General features: G+C 39.3%; 1 protein-coding gene across 10 annotated transcripts in view; it reads left to right on the forward strand.

The window, feature by feature from the left end:
- FREM1 (FRAS1 related extracellular matrix 1) overlaps nt 1-23,950 on the forward strand; it is a 201,237-nt gene that overhangs the window by 109,377 nt on the left and 67,910 nt on the right. For 5 of the 10 annotated variants that reach the window (XM_082401541.1, XM_082401540.1, XM_082401544.1 and 2 more), the window contains exons 22-25: nt 4,359-4,500; nt 7,141-7,336; nt 11,323-11,587; nt 19,174-19,588. In XM_082401541.1, coding sequence (XP_082257667.1) covers nt 4,359-4,500; nt 7,141-7,336; nt 11,323-11,587; nt 19,174-19,588 — 1,018 coding nt within the window. Of the gene's footprint in view, nt 1-4,358; nt 4,501-7,140; nt 7,337-11,322; nt 11,588-19,120; nt 19,589-23,950 lie in introns of those variants that run through there. The other 5 variants (XM_082401545.1, XM_082401546.1, XM_082401547.1 and 2 more) reach the window with 5 other exon arrangements.

Below are 23,950 nucleotides of genomic sequence, written 5' to 3' on the forward strand. Positions count from 1 at the left end.
TTCTTATTATTATCTATTTTATATATAGTAGTGTATATATGTCAATCCCAATCCCTCAATTCATTCCACTCCCCCTTCCCCCCTTGATATCCATAAGTTTGTTCTCTACATCTGTGTCTCTATTTCTGCTTTGCAAATAAGTTCATCTGTACCATTTTTCTAGATTCCACATATAAGTGACGTTATTTGTTTTTCTCTTTCTGGCTTACTTCACTCTGTATGACAGTTTCTAGGTCTGTCCACATCTCTGCAAATGTCACTATTTTGTTTCCTTTTATGGCTGAGTAATATTCCATTGTATATATGTACCACATCTTCTTTATCCGTTCCTCTGTTAATGGACTTTTAGGTTGCTTCCATGTCCTGGCTATTGTAAATAGTGCTGCAGTGAACATTGGGATGCATGTATCTTTTTGAATTATGGTTTCTCCGCCTTTCAGTTATTTGATTTTCCTCTAAAAGTTTTATTTAGTTGTCAATAATTCAAAATAACCAAACATACAATATGGAATGAACAGTGTACTAAATATTTACACACATGCGTGCACAAACATCAGAGTGTAATTAATATATAGATTCAATTAAAGTGTGGTAATATTAACTGCAGATAGTCCTCACTGTGGATTTGGTCAAACTTTGAACTAAGAGTGACTGAGGGAAATATATCACTGACACTTCTTTCATCATCTTGGTATTTCATTGTCCTCCAGTCCTCTACTGTGTTCCATTGGGATCAATGCCCCCTTGCCACCTGTTGTCAAAATGATCACTTTTTAAAAATTCTGTACTGATATTATTAATTGCAGACTTTCTCAGTGTCTCCCTCTGTAGCTGATGAGAGTTTGATCATAGGGTACAGAGTCTTCATCAATTATACTTCTATAGCTCTAGCCATTTCTCTTATTATTGGAAACTGTACAGAACTGTCCAAGGTTAGAACTTTAGGAAGTCCGACTTGTCTCAGGTGCTGGATGGAGAGAATTGTCTGCTTCTTGGTACCTCTTTGACCATTTTAATGGTGTAGCAGTGAGGGGCATTGAGTAGACAGTCCAAGTTTTTATCAGGAAGTGAACAATTTCCTGAAGTGTGTAAACTCCTAAAGTCTCGTCCACTTTGCAGAAAACAGGACCTTAAACAAATCCCTTCCTTATTCTGCCAATTTTCCTGCTGTTCCCTATGGGCCACCAAGGCCCTTGGAAAGCATTATGGGAAATACTGGAGATAGTTTTTTGGAGGATTGCATCTCAGATATCAGTTTACAAAGAGTATTCAATAGAAATTTCTATTTCCTTATTCTCTAGCTGGAATGTTGGATTGGTAAATCTTGATTTATAAAAATGAAAATATGAAGGATATTGTGGTATTATGAAACCTCCTTTCTGATGACCTCATTTTACCTAAGAAGGAGGGAGAGAGGTGAAAACTGGTGTTTATTAAGTGCTTACTATGTGGCAGTATGTTGGCTCCTTTCACATATATTTGTTCCTTAAGTCCTCACCGAAACTGTGTGAAGTAGGTATTGTTATCCTCACTGAGACAACTGAGACCAGAGAGGTAAAATAACTTAACAAGGCACTCATTCAGTCCTATCTGATTTACTATTTCTTGCTATGTTCTTGCTATTAAACTTCCTGGCACAGCTTCATCTACAGAATCACCAAAGCTCCTCTAACTTTGCCTCAAAATTCCTCCTTCTTTCTTTTCTTTTTTCCTTTTCTTCTTTCCCTTCCATATGTGTCCTTGGGCATATCACCTCTTGCCTTCTCCCAGAACTTGCTCCATTATTTTTTCCCTACCGCATCTTCCATCTCTCTCTTTTCATTCCTTCTGCTAATAAGACACAGGGATATAGTTAGTGGTGAAGGGAGCAGATTCTGGAGCCAGACTGCCTTGGTTCACCACTTATCGGTGGTGTGACCTTGAACGTGTTACTTAACCTCTCACTACCTCTTTGTCAACTTCTTTGTAAATGGGGGTAATAGCAGTATCCTCTTCATGTGGTTGTTGAAAGGATTAAAGGAATTAAAATATGTAAAGGTACTTCAGAGACTAGTACATATTAAGTTCTCATAAGTGTCAGTTGTTAGCATTATTCCAAGCAGGTATTCTCATTCTAAAACTACAATGATAACCCAGTCCCTCATTTATTTCAGTGCCAAACTATTTGGGGGAATAGCTGTGTTTGCTTCCTCTATTCTTGCCCATTCTCTCCAACCTCCCTTAAAAGTTACCCTTGGATTTCCCACCAAATCTAATGGCTCTTCTCATCTTGCTGGACCTTGTTAGGTCATTTGACACCATTCCTTTGATATTCCTTTTAGATGCTGTGCTTTTGGCTCCTGGGGTTACACCCCCTTAGCCCACCTCTGATTCTAGTTGCAGCTATGATGGAACATACCCTGCAAGCTGTCTGTGCCCCATCTAAGTGCCCATAGTGCTCTGCTTTTCTGCCTCTGGGCTTTCTCTGAAGCAGCAGTGGCTCATTCAGCCCATGTCCAGGTGCAGGGGAGAATACTTTGAGGGCAACCCTCCACCTATGAGAGGTAGTGGATAAGATAATATCCCAGCCTCCTATCCTTCTGAAGCATAATTTGAGGCATATTCTACATGGCTCTTCAAAGGATCCCCAGCAGGATTGAGCCCCATAGCAGTAAAGACACCCTTTGTTGCCTTTTCCTCCTTCCCTTCCTCACTCCTCCCTCCCTCTCGCTTGTTCCTGAGATCACTTCCCAAATAAATTACCTGCACCAAGGTCTTTGTCCCTTTCAGGGTAACTCAGACTATGACATACTTTCTTCTCTCTTGGACCCTCTGAAATTTAATTCTGACCCTTTCTTTCTACCAGACTCCTTATCATCTTCATTGTATTGGCTTCCTGTTTTGATTCATCTGTTTCTATATTAAAAGCAACACTGGGGGGACTTCCCTCGTGGTCCAGCAGTTAAGACTCTGTGCTCCCAAAACAAGGGGTCCGGGTTCAATCCCTGGTCAGGGAACTAGATCCCGCATGCTGCAACTAAAGATCCTGCCTGCGGCAACAAAGATCCCGTGTGCCACCACTAAGACCTGGCACAGCCAAATAAATAAATATTAAAAAAAAAAAAAAGGGAGACCTTTCAGCACAGTTATGTGTTTAAAAAAAAAAAGCACCACTGGGAATTCCCTGGCGGTCCAGTGGTGAGGACTCCATGCTCTGACTGCCAGGGGCCCGGGTTCGATCCTTGTTCAGGGAATTAAGATCCCACAAGCCGCGTGGCGCGACCCCCCCCCCCCCAAAAAACACGCACCACTAATCTCCATAAGCCCTAAACCATCATTCTAGCCTTCTAAAATGATAGGATTAATATTCTCGAGTAAAGAGGTGGGCAAAAGTCACCTCCTATGGCCAGGGAAGATGTCAGTTATGAGTAGGCAAGAAAAACCTAGTAAAAGAGGTTAGAACTGAGGTACTTGGGCTGTGGCTTGTCAGCAGAGGAGTGGAAGGCCGTTGAGAATGACCAGTTGATGCTACACAAATGTTCTTGATCTGAATCCCAAGGAAACTTCCCAGTTTTTCTCAGAAACAAAGTGTCAAGTTGGACACAGGCCATGTATGATGACCAAAACCAAGAGTTAGAAACACAGGTGAAAAGAAGTCTCTTCTTCTCTTTGGTAGGACCAGGGAAAACAGCCATATTGGCTGTGAGAGCAGCAGCCCTTTATAGGAGACACAAAACCCTCAGCAGCAGCATTTATGGTAGAAGCAGCACCTGCTCTCTGTCCCAGCCTTCTCTTCAAGATGCCAGGAGCTGACCGGGCAGCTGTAGCATTTGGAAAAGATGAATTACTGTGAAGAGAAGACTAGTTACCCAGAACATTACCAAGGAGGAGAGTAATGTAGAGGGCTACAGATTACCTAAATATCACCAAATTCATAATGGTCTATCATAAAGGGTACCAGAACACCCGTGAATAAGTCATTTCATCTCTTTAAGTTCCTGTCTGTAAAACTAGAACAATAATACCTAGCCCACTTACTTCATGGAGCTGTTGTTGTATCAGATAAAATTTTGGAAACAAAGTCAGTTTATAAAATAAATTTTAACAGAAAATTGTAAAGTTCTATACAAGTAGACAGAAGTATGTAATTACCTCATGCCATACTAATTGTTGCTGACTAATTGTCTTTAGGACTTTCACATGTAAGGTGAAATGAAAGCTTATTTTACGAATCTGACTCATCATTTTCAGTACTTTGGATATTGAATATCATTTCCTAATTTTTTAAGGTTGAACGCTGTAATAGTCATTATGAGTGTCCCCTCCTAAGGTGATGTCTTCTATTTTTTATATCAACCTAGACATCTTCCTTTTTACAGGAAAGCTGAAATTACAGTGAATATGGGTGAAACTCGTATTATTTCTAGTGCAGTTCTCTCAGCCATAGATGAAGACTCACCCAGGGAGAAGATTTACTACTTATTTGAAAGACTTCCCCAAAATGGGCAACTTCAGCTTAAGGTTAGTGTCCTTTTTACTTTTATTTTTCAAAATGAATGTAACAGGTATAAATTTTCTCAATGCATAGATTTCTATAACTGAATTTATTCTGTAATAGCCATATTTTGCTCAGAAGTAGAAAATTTAATTTTCCTAGTTTGGGGTGAACTCACACTATTCTAAATTTACTTCCACAATTCAGGGTAAATTCAACCAAAATTAAGGTTCATCCTTGCTCCTTCCCCATTGGGATTGTACCTAAATTGGAGCATAGGGAGTTACTGGCGTAAAGCAAGTTGTCTAGTTACCGATGAGAATCAGGCATCCTTTGAGATATCTTTATTTCTACTAGATTTTGATTTTTTTAAAAATAGACTTTATTTTTTAGAGCAGTTGTTGTGGGTATCAACAAACTGATTCTAAAGTTTATCTAGAGAGGCAAAATACCCAGAATATCTAACACAATATAGAAGAATGAAATTGAAGGACTGACACTACCTGACTTCAAGACTTAATATACAACTACAGTAATCCAGACAGTGTTGGTTTGGTACAAGAATAAACAAATAGATCAATGGAACAGAATAGAGAGCCCAGAAATAGACCCACACAAGTGTAGTCAACTGATTTTTGACAAAGCAGCAGAGGTGATACAATGGAGAAAAGATAGTCTTTTCACAAATGGTGCTCACCAGTCTGATTCAGACTTTGTGTGTGTGGTGCCCAAGAATCAACCCAGTACAAATTATAGCTCAGTCACTTGAGAAGGTCACTTGAGTAATCCATCAAAATGTCTATTTGAATGGTGGATTAAGGCTAGCAACAGTAACCACCAGCCATCTCCAATGTGATTATTTGACTGAATGCTTAACTTTTAATGTAATGTAGGTACAGCCTGAGAAAAGCAGCAAGGATTCATTCTGTGTAGAACAGCTTGATTGTCTTAGATTGTGGGCACCATAGAGAATCAAAGTGAAGAGCAATCACTGATTTAAATTGAGGTGCAGCTGTGTCCTTATTTCATTTCAAAGAGTAATGAAGCAGAAATGCAGTGACAGCTCACACATTTGGGTGACATGGGAACTGAAGTGTTTTGGTTATGAGAAAATCCAGATGGGTCCATGTTCCCAATATGGCGCCACAGAGTTCTCTCCCAACTCTCTACTCTAGGGGTTTTCCAAGTCTCTCCAAGACCAGGGACCAGGCCTCCTGGACTTTCTCACGCATCCTGGTTTTCTGGTTGACTTTCCTGCGTTTTCCCCACCTTGAGACTGAATCTTATTTTCTTCCTCTTTTGGGGCTTGCAAATGATTTTGTCAAGTCAGAGCTCACACTTGGGAATGCAAGTGGGGAATTAGATGGAGATGACAGAGAGCAAAATATATCGTCTTCTGTATTTACTTTCTGGGAAAAGATTATAAAGGAAAACATTAAATAGAATTGCAGGCTGTTTGGTTTAAAACCTGAAAGAGAATCTGTTTTAAAAATTAAATTTACAAACAGATCTTATGATGCAAACAAACAATGTGCTTAATTATTATAATATAATTAACTGTCACCCAGTGAGCACTGGGACAGAACATACCTGTGTGCAAACATCAGATGGGCACAAACATTAAAGAGGAGGGAACTCTATCAAATAGAATGACAAAGGGAAGTGGTAACACAGTGAGGGGAGAGAAGGCATGTGAAATAATGTGACAAAGGAAATTTTTAAAAAATCATTTAAATTTCTGTTATAGTCTCTTCAACCAGACAGGAAAAGCACAAGATAATATCATATAGTAAATTTTTAAGATGACATTTTGCTTGAATTACTTCAAATGACTTTTATGAGCCCTTCTTAGGGAAAGCTATGCATTTTTAAGAGAAAACAGTAGAATTATTAATCAGAGACAGATTTATTATTATTGTATTTTCTAATAGTCTCAGTTGTCAGCGCTCCCTCAGCATAAGGACCTCTTTTAATTGAAAATGCCACAATTTCTGCACTGAGTTCTGTACAGAATATATGCTTAACTAATGTCAGCTTATTATTAGAAGAGCTTGATACATAATACATATATGATATTTGCAGTTATTTTTGTGTTGACTCAGGGTATAAATGTAGGGAGTGATAGGGACTTTGATCATTTTTGGTCTTTAGGAAGCCTAAAAATGTGTGGACAGTAAATACACCCATTCTATTTGTGTTTTATCTACTTCAGATAAGCCCAGTGACAAACCAGTTTGAAATAATAGGTTTTATTAGTTGTACAGTGATAAGAACTAAAAACAAAAAAGGAAACCCCAAATGAAACACATTTAATTTTTAAAGAATGAATTCCAACAGCTCGATTACCCACCTGCTCTCAATAATTGAAATATTTAATCAGCTATGATTGCTTGTGTTAAATACCTTGGAAATAACACTGCAGTTGAATTGCCACATGACTTTGTCAAAAATCCTTTGATTAAAGCTCGTTTTTTCCCCAAGGCCTGAAATTGTTTTAATATATTTCTTTAAATGGAAAATATGATGCAGAATGGCAAAAAATTAAATCTAGAGTTTTCCTGAAATATCATTTATATTGGAAGTTTTCAGAGGATATGGAAGATGTCCACTGACACAACGTGGGGGGAAAAAAACCTGGGCAGCTGACTAATTCTGACACCTTTCAGATAGGGAGGGACTGGGTCCCTCTCCACCCTGGCATGAAATGTACTCAGGAAGAAGTGGATCTGAACTTGCTGAGATACACACACACCGGCGCAATGGATTCCCAGAACCGAGACAGCTTCACCTTCTACCTCTGGGACGGTGACAATAGGTCCCCTGCATTTGACTGTCACATCACCATAAAGGATATGGGAAAAGGTAAAGCATTTCTATCAGGGTTTATTGGAACCAACTTTTACAACCAGAAGTGAGCTGGTGTAAGCCCTTAAAGGTTTTCCCCTCCCTGTCTTCCTCTCTCCCTCCCTCCCTCCTTCCCTCTCTCCCACCCTTTCTCCTTCCCTCATTTCCATTCTTCCTTCCCTCCTTTCCTTTCTTCCTTCCATCCATTATACTTGAAATTCCATCATTTATGATTTGATCCTTTGACTCCTCACTTGCTTTGCCTGGGATCTATGAGGTTTATGAGTGTAGCCAATTCATTTGTTATTTTCAGTATTTCAAAAAGCCTATTAAAAATCCAGCCTTGCCCACAATATGGCTGCACAGGCTACTTTAACGGTCAGGGTTTTAAGCTTTAAGTAAAATTTTACCAAATCAATGTGATGACTCTAGTTTTATCTTCAGGGATTGAGTTATTACTTGAAAACAGAGTTTGAAAGGAAAAATATTTTCAATGCAACAAAAATAAAGGAAATACAAATAAATGTGTCTTAAAATAAAAATATAATAGAAAGGAATTTTGTTATTGAAAAGGTTGGAAGTTGTTTCTCTGTTCACTTTGGAAGTGCTGACAATACTCTTCAGGGACAAGGGAGAATGCTGTAAGATAATTATCTTCTTGAATTAATTAAAGACCATTTGCATGATAGGACTCAGCAGCACATAAATGGCAGAAGGAAGAGATTGAAAAAAAAATACTGGAAAGGAAGCTCAGCAAGGGAGAGTGTAAGCCCTTGATTCCCAACATGTCAATCACTACCCCATACTTTTCCTTAGAGCTTATGTGAGGAGGGTAAAGATCCTATCTCATTCATCTGTATAGTCCAGGATCTATATATTCCCAGGACCAAGCATAGTCTTAGATCCTCAGTATGTGCTTGATTGACAGAATGCTTTCTTTTTTGCCTTGGCTGCCAGGAAGCTCAGAGCTAAATTAAATTGTATGCTTAGGTACAGTAAAAGTCTTACCTCATATGTATGGTAAAATTACAGTTGTTCTGAATTTTTTTAAGACAGATTTTAAGCTAGCTTGATTGATTTTCAGATGTTTATTTTGGGGCTGTATAATAATATATTTTATTTGCTTGTTTCCTTGAAGATGTCTAATAAGTGACTCTCAGATAAGCTACGTGTTACTGTACACATTTATTTCTCTCTGCAAAAGTAAGACTGCATTCATCATAAGTTATTTGTCCAGGCAAAACGTAATACAAGTAAAATGCACCTAATGTAGTAGGGCAGGTTATCCTGTCATTGCCTTACTGAGATGCATTCCCTAGCATGGTGGAGGAGAGTTCTGTTCCAAGCAGCCACCTGGGGATTCTTTCTAGCTAGGGGATCATTTGTCTTGGAAGTCCTCGGAGTCACTTTGAGAGTGAGATATGGAGGAAAATGAGAGAATTTCATGGGCTAGGCTTGGAGGTAGGGTACCTGTGGCTGAACTGCAGTCATGGGCCACATTAAGGAGTCTGGGCAGTAGAAACTGGAGCAGTGCATCCAGGAAGAAAAGGCATTGAGGCTGGTGCGTGCCTCACTAGTCTCTGCTACAACTGACATGAGATTATTTTCTAAAAGTATTTGTGAAAGCTTACATCAGGTAGATACATTAACCTGTTAACATTTTCAGAAGTTCATAATTTCTTTTTTTTTTTAAACATAGTGGTGTTTTATCTCTGTACAGTGTTCTCTCCTTCCCCTCCTCCTTCACTGTTGCTGTCCTTCCTTCCTTCCTTCCTTCCTTCCTTCCTTCCTTCCTTCCTCCCTCCCTCCCTCCCTCCCTCCCTTCCTTCTTTCCTTCCTCTCTCTCTCTTTCCTTCTTCCCTCCCTCCCTCCTCCCTCCCTCCCTCCTCCCTTCCTTAGCATCAGTTTTCTCAGTTTGCAGTGTAACTTTATAGCCATAATTGTTCATCTCTAAATGAAACTATACTGAATTGTTAGACTAAATCAACACTAATATTAGCATATTGAACAGTTGGGTTATTTCCATTTGGGAGCTATTATAAATAACATTATGCCTTCCCATTGTGCTGTGTCTTCTGATATGTGCAGTGGCAAAAATGACATGGACATCTCTGAGAGAAGTTGAGAAGGGCATTGTCTATAGTTGACCCTGATCCATACTCTGTCATTACAGTGCTGAAAAGTTGGGTTCAGGCAAAACCTAGACGCTCTTCCTCCACTCACCTCTATCTTCTGCTCCTGGTGAAACCTCCTGTGTGTGATTTTTGTTTCCCCAGCCTTGTTCATCCTTCTTACTTCCTTGATGTATTCATCTTGACTCCCTCTGAAGAATCTGGGGCTCAGGTTTTGATTTAAAATTAGGTTGGTCATTGATTCTTAGGTTGGGCCTAAGTTGCACAGCATTTTGAGTTAAAAGCATAGTATACAAAAAAGACCAATTTGATCATCTAAAACAGGGTTTCCCTGTCTTGGCAATATTGACGTTTTGGAAAGCATAAGTCTTTGTTGTGCATTATCAGATTTTTAGCAGCATCTCTGGTCTCTACCCACTGGAAGCCAGTAGCACCTCTCAGATAGGATAACCAAAATGTCTCCAGACATTGCTAAATGTCCCCTGGGGGGCAAAATTGTCCCTCATTGCGAAACACTGGGGTAAAATTATACCTCCTTGATGTTTTATTTCCTTCTAGGACTAAATATCTTTTCAAGATTGTATTGACTGTTTGTATTTTTAATTTAGAAATGACTTGGCATTTATTTTACACACATTTCCTTTTGGATATTCACCATTTTAGTGTTAATTTTCAAGAATTCCTTATGTATTAAAGAAAGGAAGCAAAATAATAAAATGTTTGAGTTTGTGCTCTTGGGTCAGATATTCAAACTCCACCTTTCATAGTTGTGTAATCATTAGCAAGTTGGTTAACATTTCTACACCTTAGTTTCCTCATTTATAGCCTGAGAAATATGACAATACCTTAACCCTGTAACTGTACAAAGTAGAAACTCTATAGTATTTTAGTTGTGATCATTTTTTTAATGAACCTCAGATGAGCAAAACTGGATTATAATCCTTAGTTTGTGAAACACTGTATCCTTTGTCTATGTGTGATCCTCTTCTCCTTTGCTCATTCAGACACTCATTCATACAGTCTTTTAAACACACATAAGAACACCTGTGTAGCCACCGCACATACAAGGACTGGAATATTAACAGTATCAAACATCTACCTATGTGCTCTTTCCAACCTCCAGTGAGAACCACCATCCTGAACTTTGTGTTAATTTTCTTACTTTTGTTTATAGTTTTCTGGGACTTGCTCACTCAGCTAATAAATGTTCATAAGCTACATCTTGTGTGGTTGCATATAGCTCTAGTGCATCTGTTTTGCTACTGTACAAAATTCAGTTATATGAATAGACCACAGTTTGTTTATACATTCACCTTTTGAGAAGGCATTTGGGTTGTCTCCATTGTTCTCAGTTACAAACAGTGCTGCCATGACCAGTCTAGCACAGATCTCCTGGGTACAAGTGCATGTGTTTCTCTCCAGCATGCAGCTGGAGTGGAATCACTGGGTCAAGGCATAGGTGAGTATCCAACGCTTTACAAAATAATTCCAAATTGTGTACCAGTTTACACTCCTACCAGACTCATATGCAAGATTCTACATCCTCTTCAACACTTGGTATCATCAGGCTCCTACATCCTTGCCAATCAGAGGGTTACAAGATGGCAACTTATCGTGATCTTGATTTATATTTCTGTGACTATTCATGAGATTGAGTATCTTTTGTGCCTTTATTGGCCATATTGTTACGCCTTCTCTGTGATATCTGCTCATGTCTTTGGCTGAATTCTTTTATTAATCCTTGTTATAGAAATCTTGCTATGTCATATTAGTTTTGATTTCTGCACAGTTTGGCCTTTGTTTTTTACCTTCACCTCGGACATTTTATTTTTAAAAATTTGGTTCTTGACCACAACCTCTTCTGCCACGCAGGTGATATTGTCATCCGGGCAAAACCACTTTTGGTGTCTAAAGGTGACAGAGGTTTCCTGATGACCACCACCCTCCTTGCTGTGGACGGAACAGACAAGCCTGAGGAACTTCTCTACGTCATCACCTCCCCACCGCGATACGGCCAGGTCGAATACGTCCACTATCCTGGGGTCCCCATTACAAGCTTCAGCCAAATGGACATAGCAGGACAGACAGTCTGCTACGTACATAAGAGCACGGCAGCTGCCCACAGAGACACGTTCAGGTGAGCCCCGAGGAAACTTTTCAGAACTCCTTCTTTGGATTAGTGCTTAGAAAGACAAAGGAGGGAAAAAAATGGGTCCTTTTCCAGCTCTGGTGTAAGTATGCTCTTCATGCACTCCCTCGTTGGATGAAAGGGAAAGGTGCACAATTAAAATGACAGCAGCCAGCCAAGAAATTAGGGCTCGTTGTTTAAAAATAAACACCTAAGCAGATCTCAATGCAAGCTGTTCCATGAAGAGACATGTGAAGACCTGAGGATCCCCGCTAATGAGAGCTGTGGAAAAGTAATTTACCTCTTTTTGAGTATGTTTTTCTATCTGAGGAAAAGGAATTTGCTAGTAAACATTTGGCATAAGCAGACAGTGCCTTTTGACACAATGTGTTCTGGTAACTACATCATAAATCATGTTGCCATAAAGTGGATCGTATTTCCCCATAGAAACCGTGTTATAATTGGGGGCTGTGCACCTGTTCAAGGATTCTGTATCAAATAAATCACTGGAAGGAATAACAATCTGTTGAAAAGGCAAAGATACAACATTAATGAAAGTCTACATTCATTTAAAATACTGAAATCTGTTTCCAGTCACAGAAAGCAAGAAAAACTGCAGAGGATCTATCATTTAGCAGTTTTCAAAGCTGGCTGAACTTGAGTTTCCCCAGGGATCTCAGGGCTAGGATGAGAACCCAGAAATCTTGGACTAGCCTTTGGGGGACCATGGTACACATCTAACCCTGAATTTTACCAATTAAGAAGGAGGCCCTGAGAGCATTGATTCATTTTCCATACACATAGGACTTCTGGCCTCCAGTATAATTTTTACCATGTCAGAAAACAACCTTCAAAAGAATGCTATAAAATAATGTAAATGTCGCAGACTCCTGTGTTATTTGACGGGCTCCCATAAACTATCAATTACACTGATATACCCGTGTCCAAATACCACTCTCCTCTATCATATGTCTTATCTATCTAAATTCAATATGTCTGCTATGAAAAACAGTGTTTAAATGTCAGTAAAGATGATTTTGCTTGCCTTTTTGGCATTTGGGATGATGATTTGAAAAGATGATTTGGATAGTTCAACTGTTAAACAAAAAAGTCCAGGGGAGTTTGAACTAATATCTTCTTTTTTCCCTTGACAAATGTTCTTAACAAGCAGATAATCATTTGGTTGGTCACTCTCTCAATAACCAATTCAGTGCTTGAGTGTTGCTCAGTATTAACTGAAACATCAGAAGTGGGGAATACTTTTCCCACTGTTCTTTGGCTTGGGAAGGCATAGGCCTGGGGTCAGTTCCTGCCTTCATTACATCACATCTCTGGTTTTCCTCAAGTCACACATTCTCCTGTGCTCCCATTAACTCTTCCATGAAAAGGAATGATGCTCATATTAGCTGCCTCAGAGAGTTGCTGAGAGGTTTAAATGGGCTGTGTACGTAAAGTACTGAAAACAATACATGGCACATAGGAAGAACAAGATGAATATTGGTTTCTATTTTTACTCTTACTATTGTTGTTGTCATTTTTGTTGCTATCATTGTTTACTATATTCTTTCCTTGGCCCCATTTTTATCATTGTTTACTATATTCTATCCTTGGCCCCATTTTTTTCTCTCCAATCTTTACAACACTAAGATTAATCTTGGAGGAAAGAAGGTATAAAGAGCAATGATGATTCTTTTTTTCCTGTTTGTTAATGGAGGGTGGATGCTTCTTGGCTTAACCTAGGTATATCAGATTCAGGGTTTTTCATTTGACTCCCATTTCTGGGACTTCTTGTTCCTATCCATTCCTGCTTCCCTCCGTCAATGCCTATGGGAGAGTCTGTTGAAGACATTAATGACTGTATTGGAGAAACCAGAGATCCTACTGGTGAAGCCAAAGAATGAACATGTAAAGATGTTGAGAAATAACAATTAGGTCTTAATCAGATGGTAGTGATGAGCTGAAAATGAAAAACAAAATCCCTGATGTGAGGATTGGTGATACCATAACAGTTTCCTAATTCACATGCATAGAGAGTCATTCTAGATGGTGTTTTAGAAATCATTCATCCCAGGAATGTCTAAATTTCTAGATTCTCAAGAGACTTACCTGAGAGGTTTAAAAAATTCAAATTCTTGGGCCTTACTGCAGAGAGGTGACTTTGGTAAGTCCAGTTTCGGGCCCAGGAATCTGTATTTTTAAAAGCTCTCCAGGTGATTCTGATGCTGTTGGGACTAGCCATCTCCAGTCTGGTCCAGTCCATTGTTCCAAGTATGTTCTGAGGAGTTTGAAGATTTACAGGAGGCTTCTGAGGGCCTCCCAGAGACAGAAAATGAAGGGGCTGAATTGGTGGGACTCCGCAGCTCACATCCCAATTTTCTGAGATAACTTTGTTTGGTTTAGTTTTTTGGTGGTTTGACTTTTAGTTTGCTTTGCACACTGAGCTTCTGGGCAAGGTTTTCTTTTAGCAAAAAATCTGTGGTTCTATTTCCTAAAATGAGTGATTAGTACCACCAATGATACAAAGATGCAAAATGATGTGGGCTGGTACAGGAAGGAGACAATAAATAATAGGGGTTCAAGAGTGGGAAACTACTCCCTTTTAATTCTCTCAATCCTTCTGTTTCTAGAAGGAAGTCTCAGGCCTGTGCTCATATGTCCTTAACAGCTCTTCAATATTAACTGTTTTCCTTTTTAGCAAAGAGTGTACAGGCCTCAGGCTCCAAGCCATTGGCCAACAATATCTAGCTAGAATGAAAAACAGTTTGTTTTCCTGTATTTATTTTTATAGTATTTGTAGTGATTAAGTTTTTATGAGTGAAAACTTTGAGCTTTTAGTATTTAAAAGGTTTCTTTTCAAGTACATTTATTTAAGCAGAAAAGTGAGTTGATATAAAACAAAACAGTAGGTAATAAGAGTACAGGTAGTACTAGAAAATGGCAACAATTGTGATGATGGTGTTTGAATGACTTAAGCTTAGGGAACAGGTCCATAGAGAGACAGTGAACAAACAACAGGGGTTGAAAAACATTGATTTAATCCAATCCCTTCATTTATATGTAGGAAAGCTAGTATTGCTTGAACACCTCTAATGCATCAGGCTGTGTTCTAGACCCTTTTTTGTGTGTATATCATTTCCCTTAAGCCTTACACCACCACCTTGAGAGAGATGTCTTGCTCCCATTTTATGGATGAGAAAACTGAGTTTCCAAGAGACAAAGTCACCTAAATTGACATAACTAAGTATCAGAGCTGAACTTGGGCTGAGATCTCATTTTGGAGAGTTCTTTCCATTATACCTGGTTGTATCAAAAATTTGTGGACAATTTGTACTTGTGGGAAGGAACCTTCTCAATGTGTCATTCTGATGTTTGGCCAGCAGTTTTACATATTTATAATGGAAGAGCCTAGCATCTGCTGAAGACCCTCCTTTTAATCTTGTCATTTCAGTAACCCAATCATCGACTGCTGTGTTGTTTGTCAAGTGGCGCTCAACCAAAGCTGAAAGCCTGTTTTAATGAAAGTGTGATTATGGTGCTTTTTAAAAATTAAATGTATGCAACCAATCTAATCACCTAAATTTATGTTGCTTGCTGTTAAATCTGGCAAGGAATTTGGCTGCGTAGAAGAGATAAATTCTGCGGCAGAGAGTTTTCCCCCTTCTCTTTTTAATGTAAGCTATGGCAGCATTAATTAAATGGGGGAGTTTCATGGTCAGATTTTACCTTCTGCAAAACTATTTTGTGAATCATAAATTTCTCCTGTATTGTTTGGTGCTGCTGGCCTGGAAGAAAGATTTGGCATCGCATTCTGGGACAGATGACACCAAGTGATTAGCAAGCTGACTTCAGCTGCTGGCAGCCGGGGACTAAAAGAACATGCTAATGTCCTCCATTTTGACATGCCGGCTGGACTTTTTTTTTTTTTTTTTTTTTCTGAAGAACTGGCTCTATTTATGATTCCATTTTTATCTTTTAAATGCCATGACAGATGGCAGATTCTTCAGCCAACTCTATTGCCAGGAAATGCAGAAAGCTTGAAAGCACCATGGTAATGGTGAAATCAGACCAGGCAGGCACCCCAGACAAATCTAAGAGTCATTCCCCAAATTTCATGAGACAGTGGTCATCTTGGCTATGTCTCTTCTCAAGGGAGGGGGCGTAATAAAGGAAATTGGACCCACAGAAGGAGCTGCTACCTCGATACCACCAGCTTCTTAAGCTTGGAGTGGATGCCATAACAGCAATGGCACTATTGTTTTAGAACCTGAAAATATGTTTGGAAGGTTTCTGTTGAGGAGGCTGGCAGTGCAGCATTTGTAAGATCATCTGGTCAACCTTTGCAGACACGAAGCACTGACCTTGTCTCACTGGTTCTGTTAGGCTTTTTTTTTTTTTACTGGGAAGCCAACCATGACCATCCACCTTGTCTCTCTCTCTCTGATAATGTTCTCTGCCTGGGAGTAGTTTGCATTGTTACTTGTGAAGGTGGAATGATGTGTGTGATCCAGTCATGTTGAGACATTGTGTCCTTTTCCCTACTGGCTTCTTAGCTTTCAGTCAGTGCAGACAGCTGCCTTGGGGTCCCAGCTGGGAACGCTGGCCTCAGTAAACATATTTCTTACTCTTGCATGGTCCCTCTCCCGCTCGCCCTCATTCCCATCTGTCTGATGGCAGGCTGCCGATTTCCGACACGGTCAAATGCCCGTTAGAGGCAGGGAGGAGTCTGAGATGGACTTCCTGGGTCGTGAGAAAACTTCAGTGCCCCCCACACGGGTCACACACACACACGGATAAATGCGGCCGCCTCGAGACGGAGCTTGGAGGACCTTGTTGGGCATTTTTGGAATTCAGTCTCCAGGGGAGAAAGTCAGAATCTGATACTCAAAATGACTGCCTCTGATGAGCCCCTGGCAGTCGCTGGGGCTCCCACTTCACCTCCTTGCTCCTGATGGCTGCCTCTCCCCTTCTCTCCCCTTCCCTCCCCTTCCTTCTTCTTCCTTCTCCACCAGTATTTTTGACCTGCTTTTAATGGGGCACAAAGACTTCAATTCCACAATTAATGCTAATACTAGAAATACATGTCCTCTGGCTTTAATTTTTGCTCAACTCTAAATGGCTAATTTAAAACTCTCCACAAGAACATGTGTTGATACAGGGAACTGGTAGGGAATAGACAGCCACTTTATTGTGAAAGAGGGCAAAGTTGGAAGCATGAAACGTGTTTCTGGAGGGGTTAAGTGAAAAAAGGAGAAATTGGAGGCCCTGAGGGAATGCTTAGTCTCCTTATTTTACCTCTGGTCAGATGATAGGCTCCAGGGAGGAAACATGAAGAAGTTAACAGGAAAACAATGGAATAAAGGCATAATTCCATGAAAAGCTTCCCCTGAGAAACAGACCATGATTTTTGTACCTTAAAAAATGTATATCACTTGATCTTTGAAACTGTCAAGGTGACTAAAGAGTAAAAAGTTGAAGTACACACACAAATATTTTTCTAGGTGTGCTTTTTTTCCTTTTTAAAAAATAATGAAGTTTGCAAACACTTCATGATCCAGCAATGAAATTGCCCTCTTTGCTTAGAATATATTTATCCAAACATATTGGTTCGTTTTAAGGAAACTATGTGATTTTGCTCAATCTACAATTCTAAAGTTAATTCAGTATTCTTTTTCAAACTGTAAAAATAATGCTGTGGACAAAACCAGGTTATATTCTTTACAAGGCAAGGTGTGTGAAATGTCAAAAATGTGCTTTATCTGTAGTATTTCACTTAGCAGTTTTAACTTTTTAGACAAGGATTTCTATGCATCACATCCCAGTTTCCTCGTAGGCAGTCTTATCAACTAGATAATTAGAAAGCTCAAAAATTTTAGCCTAGCCTTCAAAGCAAAATCTGTATCAGCCAAACTCATCTTCTTTTACTTTTTCTCCAGCTGCTCTTTTCCCTGAGTCCTTCGCCTCAGGCAGGCTGGCTGATTCATGACGCCCACACAACCTGGTTTCACGTTCCCTCATGTTCAAAAGCAAAGCATCAACCCTCCAACCCTGAAGGATAAGACACATTTTGTAAAGAATGAAAAACTTGGTAGTCACATTTGTCAGATTAGTAAAGTAAATATAAACCCCATATCTTCTCTAGTTTTGAAAAAGAACCTCCAAAGAAAATTATTATATAATTTAATGTTATACGCCACTGCAACAGTTTTAGACATGTTTACATCCGTGGAATATAAGAGTATCTCTCTCCCCCATGAATATTTCAAGCACCTGGTACATGGAGAAAAACGAATAGACACAACTCTGTGATTATTTCAAAGTACATTTCTTTGGCCTACGGTGAATGTGTCAGTTCCATTTGAGTAGTGATTTCCTAACTTGCTGGAGTTTTAATAGTGCATTCTGTGGGCTTAATTTCATGATGGTCTCAATTGTCCTTCAAATAGAAATTACATGTTGAAATGTTCTAAAGATCATTTCAATTAGTTTAATTTTGAGATTGGCAGTCGTGGGTGGAATGTGATTTAGTGATCAATATAATCAGAAGCACATTATGGTATCACAGAATCTGCGATTGTAAGAAAGATTTTGCTCACCTTGGATTTGTATCATTTCAGTTTTCTCTTTGTAGGTCTGCAGTGGTACTCAGGCACCACAACTCTTTCTTAGTGGACTGTTAAACCAGCATTTATTAAAAACTCTGCAAGAGCAAAAGTTGTGAGGTCAGAAAACCTGGGTTCTGGTGCCAGCTCTGTCTCCTACCAGTCTTATGATCTCCTGCCACGTTTCTGAACCCTTGTGCTCTAATTTTCTTTTCTTTAAAGCAGGGGATAATCATTGTCTAATGGCGCTCCCCCATATCTTGTGAGGGGCAAATGTGGAAACTCAAAGAAAAGTATATGAATTGAGTGAATTAGCCAAATTCAGCCTACTCAGCATTTTACTGGATGAGCTTCCAAAGATCCGTCTTAAGAGTTTAGCTTATTATAGCACAGGGAGATCAGCTTGGTGCTTTGTGACCACCTAGAGGGGTGGGATAGGGAGGGTGGGAGGGAGACGCAAGAGGGAGGAGATATGGGGTATATGTATATGTATAGCTGATTCACTTTGTTATAAAGCAGAAACTAATATACTATTATAAAGCAATTATACTCTAATAAAGATGTTAAAAAAAAAAGTTTAGCTTATTAAATTCTCACCAAAAAATACAGTTGCAAAAGTCTAAATATATAAAATGAGTGTACTCTTCAAACTAGTCCAGTGGATCTGAAAGGATGTGAAATTCCTATTTGGGGCAAGGAATTACACTAAGTACTGACAAGCCTGAGAAATATCATTGGCACGCTCTGTCCCATCATGTGAGTTACCATCAATGTTGACGAAAAAATACTTTGGGAGTTAGAATGGTCCATTTGTGCATTACCTAGTGATTGGTTTAATGGATAGAATAGTGTCCTCCTGAAAGATCCGCCCTTGAGTTTTCATTTGCGTCCCAACACGACATATCCTTTAGTAAAGGTGTGTATTGTTATCATTTCATTCCAGTAGATGGTGACACAAGAATCCATGTTGAAGGCTGCCTTGCCTCTCTTTGCCAGATTCATCGTGAGCAATGGACTGCAGACCAAGCCCGGGGTGTTTGAGATCACACTGGAGACTGTGGACACAGCCTTACCCGTGGTGACCAGGAACAAGGGGCTGAGACTGGCTGAAGGGGCCACGGGCTTCCTCTCCCCTGACCTCCTTCAGCTGACCGACCCTGACACTCCAGCGGAGAACCTCACCTTCCTTTTGGCCCAGCTTCCACGACATGGCCAGCTCTGCCTGCGGGGGACAGTGCCGCTTTCACACAGTTTCACTCAGCTGGACGTGGACAGCGGGCATGTGACCTACAGGCACTCGGGAGGGCACTCTCGCACCGACCGCTTTACTTTTGTGGCCACGGATGGGACAAACCAAGGCTTTCTTGTGGATGGGAGAAGGTGGCAAGAACCTGTTTCATTCACCATCCAGGCAAGTATGACAAATACATGGTCCTTAGCCAGAGATGTGGAGAGAACGACTTCCAGGAGAACTGTTGCCTTATTTCCTTCCTTCTTTCATTCAAATGTGTAGCGTGTGTCTACAGTGTGCCAGGCACTAAGGAAGGCGCCAGGCATGTTAATATGAACAAAACAGTTGTGCTCCCTGTGTACAGGCTAATGACTGGCCTTTGGAGTCAGTGGTGGTACAGAAAGGACCACAGAACACGGGCTTTGGAGTCAGACACACTTCGGTTGGAATTTCTGTTTTAAACATTTTAATAGCTGTGTGACCTTAAAAGAGTTCTTTGACTCTTCTGATTCTACTTTGCCTTCTTTGAGAAACAATCCTTACACATTACGGTGAGAATTAAATCAGATTAGGTATCCAAGGTACTAGCATATTGCCTGAAATACATCAGATATTCTATCTCTTGTAATTACTGTTATAACATCTAACTACACTATTATGTTGATGCCTTTTGTTCTGTGTTATCTACTGGCATTTTAATGGTTTTCAAGTAAACACATGGAGACTTACGAAGCAGCATCAATATTACACATGTATTAATGGTGGGGATAATAACGGTAGCAGCTACAATTTTTGGAGTGTTAACTGTAGGTTGGACCCGCTTTCCATAAATCTCATTTAATTTTCATAGAAATCCAATGAACTAAGTTTTATTACCTCTATTTTATAGATGGTCAGGAGTTCAAAAGTTAAATAATTTGGTCAAACACACATGAAAGATCTCAAGCCTTTTTTCCCCGATGCTGTGTCCTTTCTATGGTACTACGCTGCCACAGTTGTGTTGACTGTTACGATGGTTCTTGGAGGGCATAATGTGTGTTTCTTTTTTAGTCAAAACACATCAAGTATGTTCTGGCTCTCAAAGCCTTGAATCCAGTCTCCTTGGATATAGTTCACCCTGTTCTACACACTTCCACCAACAGCAAAAAAAAGATGTAAATCTGTCTCTTAATTCAGGATACATTCTGATTATGTAAAATAATAATTTTCCCTTGCTCTTTCATCTCTGTCTTAGAGTTCTCCAGAGAAACAGAACCAATAGGATGTATATAATTTATATACATATAGATTATGAGAGAGAGAGTGGGAGAAAAAGAGAAAGGGAAAGATTGATTCAATTGATTTATGTTCAGGAATTGGCTCATGCAATTGTGGGGTCTGACACATCCAAAATCTGCAAGGCAGGCCAGCAGCCTGAAAATTCCAGCAGGAGTTGATGTTACAGTCTTGAGTCCAAAGGCAGTTTGGAGGCAGAATTCCTTCCTCTTCAAGAGACTTCAGTCTTCTCTTAAGGCCTTTAAATGATTGCATGAGGCCCACCCACATTATAGAGGGTAATCTGCTTGACTCAAAGGCAATTGATCGAAATACTAGTCCCATCTAAAAAACAAAATGCCTTCACAGGAGCATCTAGCTGGTGTTTGACCAAACAACTGGACATCAAACCCAGCTAAGGTGACATATCAAATTAACCATCACAGTCTTATCTAAGGTGGGATCTGAGGAGGAAGGTGGGGAGTTATGATAACATGGAGTGGATACAAGATGAATCTTTGGCATGAGGGAGGTCCAGAAAGTAGAATGAAATTATGATGTACTGGGAGAAAAGAGAAGGTGTTGATAATATTGGTACAGTACGTAAGAAGTACTTTGTACATAGTAAAATTACTCTGTTTCTTTTTAAATTATGTTTTACTTGTTGTTAGTTTCATCCCACTCTTCAGTCTGTTAGTATCTTTTTCTTGACCCTTGACCCCCCCCACACACAATGTAGAGAAATGTCACTGTACTGCCCAACCTGGAATAATGTTCTGGTCTATTTGGTTGCAAATTTGTAGGAGTTATTAATTCTGAGTGCAGGCATAAGAGTTCCGCACTACACTCCAGAACAGAGAGGGAAAAGGGGGTACAGTTTGAAGAGAGTACCAGAACTTAAATCAGGTTTCTCCCAACACCAAAAATATCTTAAAGAACATGGTTATCATAGGAGAGTTATCTCTTGGAAGTTGTAGAATTTACTGATAGGGAAATATTCAATACATGTTGTAAAGATTTTTCATTAAAAGTACAAGGGTTTCCTTGCCTTGTGTGTTAAAAAGCAAACAAGCAAACAAACAAAAAACCTCACAAGGAAAGCCTCAAACTTTCTCCCATAATTCCCCTGAACTTCCTGGTGTCTCTGAGCCAAGAAGTCAAACAATTTAGGAAATGACTGACCCCTCCAGCAGTGCAGGAGAGTGACCTCCTCAGTCTCTTGGTTTTAAAAGCTTTTTCTGGCAAGACAATAAGACATCAACCACCACTGAGTGATGAATCGGTCCAAATAGGTCTACTAAGCATGGGGGCACTACTCTTATGGTCCCAACCTGGGTAACTGAGGGCAAAGCTACTGGATTTAAACACAAAACCAATACCAGCAGGCACTAATCTGACATTCATTTTGTAGGAAATCATGTCTATCTGACCAAGATTCTGCAGTCTTTTTTTTAATTGAAATATAGTTGATTTACAATGTTGTATTAATTACCGCTGTAAAGCAAAGTGATTCAGTTATACATATATCTACATTTCTTCTTTTTTAAAATATTCTTTTCCATTATGGTTTATCATGGAATACTGAATATAGTTCTCTGTGCTATACAGTAGGACCTGTTGTTTATCCATTCTATATATAATAGCTTACATCTGCTAATCCCAACCTCCCACTCCATCCCTCCCCCAACCCCTCTCCCTTAGGGAACCACCAGTCTGTTCTCTATGTCCGTGAGTCTCGTTCTGTTTCGTAGATAGGTTCATTTGTGTCATATTTTAGATTCCACATATAAGTGATGTCATGTGGTGTTTGTCTTTCTCTTTCTGACTTACTTCACTTAGTATGATAATCTCTAGTTGCATCCATGTTGCTGCAAATGGCATTATTTCGTTCTTCTTTGTGACTGAGTAGTATTTCAGTGTGTGTGTGTGTGTGTGTGTGTGTGTGTGTGTGTGTGTGTGTGTGTGTATACCACATCTTCTTTATCCATTCATCTGTCAATGGACATTTAGGTTGCTTCCATGTCTTGGCTATTGTGAATAGTGCTGCTATGAACATAGTGATGCATGTTTCTTTTTGAATATAGTTTTGTCCAGATATCTGACCAAGATTCTGGAGTCTTGGTGTAATGATTCCTGTAATCTTTCTTAAAAGGAAACAATGGGAGTGGGGGTGAGGGAGAAAGGACCAGCAGCACTGCTTTCTAAGGTTTAGGCAAGTGTGAGATGATTTTTAGTAAATCCAACACAAGTGATCATAAGGATGTAGCCTTTTTAAAAAAATGTCTTATACTCCAATATTTTAAAATGCTTCTGTTATACTGATCCAAAAGACCTGCTTTTGAAGAAACTAGAAATTTAATAAGACTAGAATAGATTTTAACACAAAGTAGGACCGAAGACACAACAGGGGACCATGTAACCGGAGTGTAGATATTAACAATTTTTTAAAAACAAATGAACACAACAGGCATTTATTCCTTTTGTAATACTTTTATTTTTAAGGAAAATATAACATAAAAAAATCCCTATACTCAAGTATTTACCAACTTTGAGGATTACTTACATGGCTTGAAGTATTTGTATTTTTCCTCTCTTGACATTGACCATCCTTCCTACTAGTCACCCTGGAGCTTCTCCCCCAATGGCCATGATAAGTGTTTGACCCTCCACCTCCCACCCAACCTCACAGCTCTGAGGGAGCCATCCATACTTTTTTAGGAGAGGAAAATGACTAACTTTTGAAAATGTTTGTTGCTATTTCAGCTTATAAAATAATTGTTGTAAAGAATTCATAAACTACAGAAAAGGACAAAAAAATAACCCTTCATCATCCTACTGCTGTCAGTGGCTTCCTTGCATTCTTTTATTGCAATAAAAAAGGGATGATATTATATGTACTATTATGCATATTGCCTGTTTCCACTCATAAAAATTTCCGCATGTCATTAAATCTTCCTTGAAAACACAATTTTTAAAGGCTGCATGGCACTCAATCTCAGGCAGAGATGGTTTATAAATCCCCTGTTGGATTTTTATGTTTTATGGAATTTTCTGTTAATTGCTATTACAAATTATATTTTAGTCAACATCCATATATATATATTTTTGTGTACACATGTATTTCTGTAGGATACATTCAAAAACTGAAAATTTTGGATCACAGTATGTGCACATTTTTAATATACATATACGTCTAATTTATCTCCAAAAAATTTTCACTAATTTGAATTTCTACCAGCAAAATATAAAAATGTCTGTTTTTCCAAACATTTACCAACATGAGGTATG

The sequence above is a fragment of the Balaenoptera borealis genome, assembly GCF_965194805.1.
Source record: "Balaenoptera borealis genome assembly, chromosome: 8".
Classification (NCBI taxonomy): domain Eukaryota; kingdom Metazoa; phylum Chordata; class Mammalia; order Artiodactyla; family Balaenopteridae; genus Balaenoptera; species Balaenoptera borealis.